The sequence below is a fragment of the Martes martes genome (genome assembly GCF_963455335.1).
Source record: "Martes martes genome assembly, chromosome: 10".
Classification (NCBI taxonomy): Eukaryota; Metazoa; Chordata; class Mammalia; order Carnivora; family Mustelidae; genus Martes; species Martes martes.
In genome coordinates, this window is record NC_137898.1 from 111,064,716 (window position 1) to 111,073,095 (window position 8,380).

General features: G+C 47.4%; 1 protein-coding gene across 2 annotated transcripts in view; it reads left to right on the plus strand.

The window, feature by feature from the left end:
• ALKBH8 (alkB homolog 8, tRNA methyltransferase) overlaps nucleotides 1-8,163 on the plus strand; it is a 51,923-nt gene extending 43,760 nt beyond the window's left edge. For both annotated transcript variants that reach the window (XM_080815182.1, XM_080815183.1), the window contains 2 exons: nucleotides 6,231-6,380; nucleotides 7,233-8,163. In XM_080815182.1, the coding sequence (XP_080671308.1) occupies nucleotides 6,231-6,380; nucleotides 7,233-7,784 (702 nt within the window). In that variant the 3' untranslated portion in view covers nucleotides 7,785-8,163. The remainder of the gene's footprint in view (nucleotides 1-6,230; nucleotides 6,381-7,232) is intronic.
• The last annotated feature ends 217 nt before the right edge of the window (nucleotides 8,164-8,380 follow it).

An 8,380-nucleotide genomic window follows, 5' to 3' on the forward strand; every position in this document is an offset into this window, starting at 1 on the left:
GGTAGGTAGGGACAACAAGAGCAGTGCGCACCGGCGGGTCCCCGGAGGACGTCACTTGGCGCATCGTCTGTATCATTACTCCCTCCATGAGCAAAGTGAGTTATGCTGTGCTTGAGGACAGGCAGAGTTTGTGCATTAGGAGACAGATATTATTTCATCGAGATCAGACATTAGTATCCATGTATTGTCATCATGTTTACAATTTAATTTTAGGCTGAGAAGAATAAGGTCTAATGAGTTAGATTTGTTCATGTGGCAGAATTCTCGGTGTGCCACTCAAAATCAGAGCGATGTCTTCTGAGACTGTCATCTTAAGGTGTTGTCCAGAACGTCCCGCAGGGAGCTCTGCTCTTCTACCTTCGTGCTCTAACCCACGGCTTCATCGAGCCCGACGGCACCTGTGGCCGCGAAGCTGGGTGGAGCGGAGTCCTCCCGACCGCCTTATCCGTTACAGTTGAGAAACATGATTTGCCAAAAGATAGTTCTGTTCAAGAAGGAATTCACGTAGAAGAATTAGAAAATCCCAAGTATAGTCACTTTCCATTATTTATATTCATTTTGTGGTTGGCACGTGCGATTCGCAGAGCCTGCTGCGGGCCTGCCCTCTCGGGAAGGCTCCGTCGGTGTTGGTTCGGTGCGGGAATGAAGACGCCTTGTGTCCGGTGTTCGTTATACCGGAAATGGAGTCGCGGATGGTGGAGGGAAGCTGCTGGAATTCCCGCCTGTGTATTTGAATGTATTTGGAGCAGCTGTCTTTGAGCCTGAAAATATGTGCATTTTTTTGATATTCATGAGGGGGTGTCACCTGGGACATTCATTCTAAGTATGCACACATAGGATTGCCTCAGAATTAAAAAAAACGTTTATAGTATTATTACATGCTTCCTTAACAAAATGTATTTTTTAAATACTAGCTTAAGCCCTCATTGTTTTATAAGCTGCCTTTCATTTTTTAATTTGTTTTTCTTTTTTAATTAACATATAGTGTATTATTTGTTTCAGGGGTATTTTTCTTTTTCCTTCTTTCTTTTTTTAAAATTAGCATATAATGTATTATTTGTTTCAGGTGTATCTTTTTTTTTTTAAGATTTATGTATTTATTTGAGAGATAGAATGAGAGAGGAGGAGAGAGTGAGAGGGAGGTGGGTGAGAAGGGGAAGCAGACTCCCTGCTGAGCAGGGAGCCCGATGTGGGACTCGATCCTGGGACTCACAATCATTACCTGAACCAAAGGGAGACGATGAACCAACTGAGCCACCCACGCACCCCTGCTTTTCATTTTTTAGATGTCTTTGGTTACTCTTCATTTCTGTCATCGGCCCTGGCTGCTGCCTTTATGTTCAGAGGTAAATTTTGTAAGCAGAGACTTTATACCTTCAGGAAACTTGCTGCCTTTACCATCGGTAGAGGAGATAGTATGTACCCAGCGCTCAGCCCGACTCACTCACTAAGTGATGATTCTGTGCATTGGTCTCAGACCACTTTCCACCCAAATGTGTTTCTCAGATAAATAACTATTTAATACATTGTAGGGATTTTCTTGGTTGCTGTAAATAGTTGGGATTGCAAAGCTAATAACAGTAGTGCCCGTTATCTGTTGATAATATAAGAATTGGAGATGTGTTTCTGTAAGACCCTTCTATACGTTTCTGTTTTTGTTTTGCTTTGTGGGTGAACCGTTGACTACCCCAGTAATGGAAAGGACAGAATGGCCGCTAACAGTGTGTGCGAAGTGCTGGGCTGTGTTTTCTCACAGGGTGTAGGAGATCATTATGACTGCTCCCATTTTACCAACAGGGAAACAGGCTCAAGGTTCCATGGTGTCAGGAGAAGGGTTAGAACCTTGTGCCAGCGGCAGGGCTCTACTCCGTGGCGTTCTGCTAACAGAGATCTTAAAGGCCAACTCTGCTGACGGAACAGCTGGCTGTCATCTCCGATGTGGCAGAAATCCGCTACTTGGCACATCATGGCAGCTTGTTAATGGTTTGTTGGGTGGTGAGGAGCAAACCTGTGAGTTCGCCTTCAGTTTCTCACATGCAAAGCAGAATATACAGTGCTGTGTCCTGAACCTTGAAGGAGATGGGATAGACTCAGAACGAACAGCTCGGCCTTCACTCAGAGTGACAGACACTGAGGATGCCTGGATTTCTCTGTGTATCTAGAACCCAGGATGAGAAGTCGTGTCCAACCTTTGTTCTGTGTAGTCGTTATAACATTTGCGGAGTGAAGCATTTAATATACATCATTTCGTTTGGTTCTCATCTCAACCCTAAGAAGTAGGCATTTTTATGACTAAACAGACGTTTAGTGGTTTCCTAGGTCATTCAGCTAGTTTAGCTTGAGACTTCCAGTTGCTGTTTTCACGGTAGTTGATGGGCTTTGCCCATTCTGCGCACTCTGAACCCCTTACTGCCTGTCTCATCTCCCTATCGTGCTTGTTTCCTTAGTAGCTTTAAAAATGTGGTATTTTTTTTATTTTTTATTTTTATTTTATTTTATTTTATTTTTTTTAAAGATATTTTTTATTTATTTGACAGAGAGAGAGAGAGGTCACAAGTAGGCAGAGAGGGAGGGGGAAGCAGGCTCCCTGCTGAGCAGAGAGCCCGATGCGGGGCTCGATCCCAGGACCCTGGGATCATGACCCGAGCTGAAAGCAGAGGCTTCAACCCACTGAGCCACCCAGGCGCCCCGGTATTTTTTTTTAAGTAATAAAACTAATACAGCTGCAATTCAGAAAGTGGACAAAAGGAAAGGTGTTTGCCTGTAATCTTAACCCCCTAATAGAGCACTTTGTTGTGAGAGACATCCTTCCCGTGTTTTCCCTGTGACCTGTATTGTCTTGAGTGTGCGTACGCCTTGATGACCCATTCATATCACTTCGTACTTCCATGTGAGTGTGTGGCCTTATACAGTTCCTGGACTTGATAACACTCGGTGAGGGAGAGGCTCCTGGATGCTTCCTCATGTTCAGTGTGGGGCTATTATAAATGATGCAGGGACAAGCATCTGCCCCGAGAAACAGTCTGACAGAAAGGAAGAACATGGGGTTTGGCGTGAGAAAAGCCCAGGTCTGAATCTCTGCGCTGCCACTGAACTATTTTAACTTGGGGCAGGTGACTTACCTGTGGTGAGACAAGTCTTCCTCATTTGCCGTGTAATAGCAGCAGCTAACTTCAGGATGTGTGTTCAGGGTTGAGGTCGTTAATACGGAATCTGCTGTCTTATCTGGTGGCTGCTCCGGTTAAAAGGCAATTTTGTTTTGTTTTTTTAGCTCGCTTAGCTTTTTTTGTCTTTTGGATAATTTTTTTTTAGGATGAATTTTTAGAAAAACAATTTTTGGGTCAAAAGTTATACATGTTTTTGGGGTGCCTAGTGGCTCAGTCGGTTGAGCATCCAACCCTTGATCTCAGCTCAGGTCTTGATCTCAGGGTCGTGAGTTCAAGCCCCGCATGAGACTGTGCTGGGCGTGGAGCCTACTTAAAAAAAAAGTTGTGAACATTTTATCCTCCTTAAAAGGTGGTGCACCAGATGGCTTTTGGAAATCGGTGGTGTCTGTTTGTACTGTCCTAGCGCTTCAGAGAGCAGGTTTTCTTACTGCCATCACCGTGGCGTGTTTTGTTTTTAAAATATTTTCAATACTTCACTGGAAGAAAAATGAAACCTTGTTTTGTAGTTTGCACCTTTGACCACTAGGTTGAATGTTTTTTCATTTTTTACCAGGCTTTCAGGAATTGCATGTTTAATGTTTTGTTGAAGATTTTAAAAATTAGTAAGTACGCATTTCAAGCCCAGCCAGTGTGTGTTTTCATGTCACTGACTGTCCAGCACACAGAATTACGTAGCCTTCCATGAGTCCTTTAATAAATGTGAGTATTTATAAATTGTATTTATGAATAAGCCATATTCTGTCACACTTGACATTATACAACATGAGTAGGGAGCCCTTCACATTCTGGGTGCTATCCTTGGTTCCAAAGACCTATGGAAATTTAAAAATAGAAAGGGAAGAGAGCAAATTAGTGATGATTTGACGAAGATTGTGTGTAAGACTCGGGCAGAGTAAGCTCAAGATAGAGGTCGTGCGCCAGGCGCGAGTCCTGTCTACGCTCGACTTGCTGGTTTGTGAGTCAAACCACCCCCGTCTCTTGGCACAGGGGAGCCCCCCGTACAGATGCGCAACGGCCTGGCAGTGAGAGGAGGGACATTTCCTCTGGTTTGGTTTGGCTGCTGTTCTCCTTGTTCCGCTTTCTCCTGGTTTTCGGGTAATAACTTTCCTTCTTGGTTGAGCTCTCTCTCCTGGTTTTTGTTTTGTAGTAAAGTTAGGTTTTTTCCTGTTGACTTTTAGCAAGATCTATAGCAATCTGTCAGAATTGGACTGACTTGAGACTTCTGACTCCGTTAACTGAATTTTATTGTGAAATAAGGTGACAAGCCCTGGAATGTAATACACGTATTATGTGAGTAGTATTGTCAGCTTGATACTGTGGCTGCTGTCTCAGCAGCATAGAATATGGAAGAAAAGACATAAAAGTAGTAAGTCAGTTATGTATCCCACGGAGGTAAAGACAGGAGTCAACTGGGAATTGCGCCGCTGTTGTTAGGAGTGAGCCCTTCGTACTTTCTCATCTTAGGATATATCAAGGGGACATTGCTGTGCTTTACTTCTAGCTTGGTGCCTTTCATTATGCCTCAAAAATTAATGCAGCTCTGGGATGGAATATAGAAGCTGTTTAATACCACTTAGAAATTGAGCAGATTCATAGTAAGTCTGACTAGCATGGCAGTGTGATTTAACTTAGTAAGACTTGTTTTGACATGAGGACTCTAATTCTTTTTCTGGGATAGACTGAGGGAACCCTAGTAATCAGTGCTCACTGCATCTTAAATTCAAATGAGCAAATCCAAGCTTGAGGTGGCCGCTTCTGTCTGCTGAATTCTTTCACGTTGCTTCTTCTCTCTTGTAGAGAATGAGTTAAGAAGAAATACCTGGGGATAATTATTAATTAGTGATTTAATATTTCTCATGCCGCTCCCCCCATCATCTCTCAGTTTACCTGTGCACATTGTGCATTGCTCTGGTCCTCCACCTACACACACGTACACACACATGCACACAGGGTACTCTCGGGACTAAACATTTGTGTATTGTGTGTGTTGCTCTGGTCCTCCACACACAAGCGCACACACACGTGCACACAGGGTACTCTCAGGACTAAACAGCAAAACTGGGTACAAAAATAACAGCAGAGCTGGAGAGGAGACGGACGGTCCTGCTCCCAAACATGTCAAGCAGAACCAGGCCCCTGCAGAGGGCGCAAGAGGCCTCCCTGCCTGGGGACATGAAGGGACACTGCTGTTCCCCTACGATGGTTGGCTTAGACTAAAGGGTTTCATTAAATAGTGTTTTACAAAGTTTGAATTCAGCACTTTATTCTTTCTATTTGTTTTAAAGATTTTATTTATTTATTTGTCAGAGAGAGAGAGAGAGTGAGCACTTGCAGACGGAGGCAGAGGGAGGCAGAGGGAGAAGCAGGCTCCCCGCCGAGCAAGGAGCCCGATGCGGGACTTGATCCCAGGACGCTGGGATCATGACCTGAGCCGAAGGCAGCTGCTTAACCAACTGAGCCACCCAGGCGTCCCTCAGCACTTTATTCTTGATGTATATGGGTTAAGTGTTGAACAGAACAAGACTCAAAGCTTTAAAAAAATGAAATTAATTATTTTATTTTTTTATTGTTTGGGGATTTTATTTTCTGATTGTACAGTAATATGTATTGAAAGGTAAAAAGAAGCGGGCAAAGACCGCAGCCGTCCTCCTGCTGTGGGGGCCAGCACAGTAGAGAGACTGTGTTGTGTTGAGAGACGCCTGTAGCCCCCCACAAAGGACCAGACGTCTGTGTTTGGGGGATGGTTTCCGTTACCCAAAGCTCTGGATTCTGGTCGGTGATGCCCTGGATGCCAGTGGGGACTTCCCGTTTCCACCTCTGTCGTCTTTACTCTGCTCCTCGTGTTTCCACGCGCGGCTCCGAGTTCGGTTCGACTCTGGTGCCGAGGGAAAGGCTGCCCTGCTGGTACCCCGAGGGCCTTCGTGCCGGCTGAGGGACTGAGACGCTCCCGGCCTCCCAGCGTTTCCCGCCGCAGGCAGAGCGTGTGGTAGCGAGTACGCCGTGGCTCGGGAGCTCTCGGGGCGTCCAAACAACCCGTCCCGGCATTCTCTCCCTCTGCCGCAGATCGGCTGTGATCGCAGCCAGAGCCTCGCGGACATCTGCGGCGAGCGGCGCTTCCAGGCCCTGGTCGGGGACGCGCTGGCCGTGCCCTTGCGCAGCGGCTCGTGCGACGCCTGCCTCTCCATCGCCGTGATTCACCACCTCGCCACCGCCGTGAGTGTTGCCTCTGTCTCCCCAGAACTGCAGCCCGGGGCAGGACGTGCTCCCGGGGGGCTGCGGTGGGCCCAGTCGCAGCTTCTCCGGTCTCCCTGTCCTCTCCCCGGGGGCCCGGCCGTTCGCTCCCTTCGCAGAGGAGGTGCACGGCGCCTGCGCTCCCGCGAGGCCGGGGTGGGCGGGGGGGGGGGGCGGCGCGCTTTTAGTGCTGCCTGGTTCTGCCTGCGGCCGGGCCCGAGTGTTCCCGGGTCCAGGGGCTCCGCAGTCCGGCTGTCAGACAGCGGGGAGCTCCCCGGCCCACGGGCCCGCACTTGTCTCCCTGACCTTTGCTATCCCCTCCTTCCGCCTGCTTGTCTTCTTTTTTCAAAACTCAGGTGTTGAGCAGCTGTCCCTCATGCTTGTAATTCGTCACAGATGTTCCTGGTTTTGAAACAAGTGAATTTAATGTTTTATATTTTTCTTATAAGAAAAAACAGCTTGTTTTTCCGTGTGTCAGGGGTTTCTCCCCTAACCTAAGCAATGATTTTACAGATCCCCCCGAGCCGGCATTCCCAGGCATTTCCGTACACCTGACCAGCTTACCTGAATTCAAAACGAAATCAAGTGGATAACCACCTATGCTTCTGCTTTATTAACACAATGAAAAATGCCCTTTTCCCTGTTTCTTTGACACTTTTCACCCCCTCAGTCATAGAACAAAATTTCCGTTTTTCTTCTTTTTTGCTTTGTATTTTGCAAGATTTTCTGGGCTGTTCATTGTAATGAAAACTGCCCTGTCGTCACTTACACTTTCCTGTTTGCTCTCTGCCTTTCCTCTCAGTCGATAAAGGGCAATGCGGTTTTTTTCACTAGGAGCGCAGAGTGGCGGCTCTCCGAGAACTTGTTCGACTCCTGAGGCCTGGTGGGACGGCACTGGTTTATGTCTGGGCGATGGAACAGGAATATAATAAGAAGAAATCCAAGTATCTTAGAGAAAACAGAGTTAGCCAAGGAAAGGAACAGGAGACGGACAGTGATGCAGCAGCGGTGCCCGAGTCACTGGGAGGGCAGGTGCCTGACGTGGGTGACCAGGACGCCCCGTGTTGTGTCCCTGCCATTCCCGACTGCCCGGGGGAAGGGGGTAACGCCGGCGATGTCACGGATGCCAGGCTACCTGTTCACACTAACAGGACTTCTTTTCACGCTCAAGACTTACTGGTTCCCTGGCACCGTAAGGGCAGCCCCGGGAAGGACGAGCCTGTTGGTGCAGCAGGATCCCGGGCCCCGGGCGCCGTGTTCCATCGTTACTACCACGTGTTCCGTGAGGGCGAGCTGGAGACGGCCTGCCGGACCCTGAGTTGTGTCCGCCTGCTGCAGAGCTACTATGACCAGGGCAACTGGTGTGTGGTTCTTCAGAAGGTCTGATTGTCTCCGTGAAGACAGAGACAGGCAAGAGAGGCTCACTTGGTTTCTTAAAGGAGGCTAAACTTACTGTCTTTTTCATTCGAGAGAAAACGAGTGGAAAAGTCCCAGAGGAGCGAGCCTGAGAGAAATTTGGGAGCGGAGATTACTTAGGACCCATCCTGTCCCCTGCTGTGGCTGACCTCATTTTATCCCCCCGCAAGGGGAGGAACAGGGTGGTTTGTACAAGTGACTGAGGTCGTCCGTGAAGTGTTTGCGGTGAGAAAACAGCACATTGAAGATAAACTTCTGCTGTACATGTTACTGATTGAGCTAAATCACGTAGAATCTTAGTGATGTAATTGTACAACATTTTAATAAAGAAAATATTCTTGGTCAGTAGAGAACTGTCTGAAGTGTTATCTTTGATGACTAACTCTGTAAAATCACAGCTGATAACCACTCTGTCCCCTCGCCTTACTGTCACAGGGCTCTGCACATAGTAGGTGCTCGGTAAGATGTTAGTCCATCAGATAATAGCCACACCTTAGTGGGAACGTCATCCAACAAATCCTCCCGAACCCCCACTATGTATTGGTTACTATGCTAGGAACTGGGTG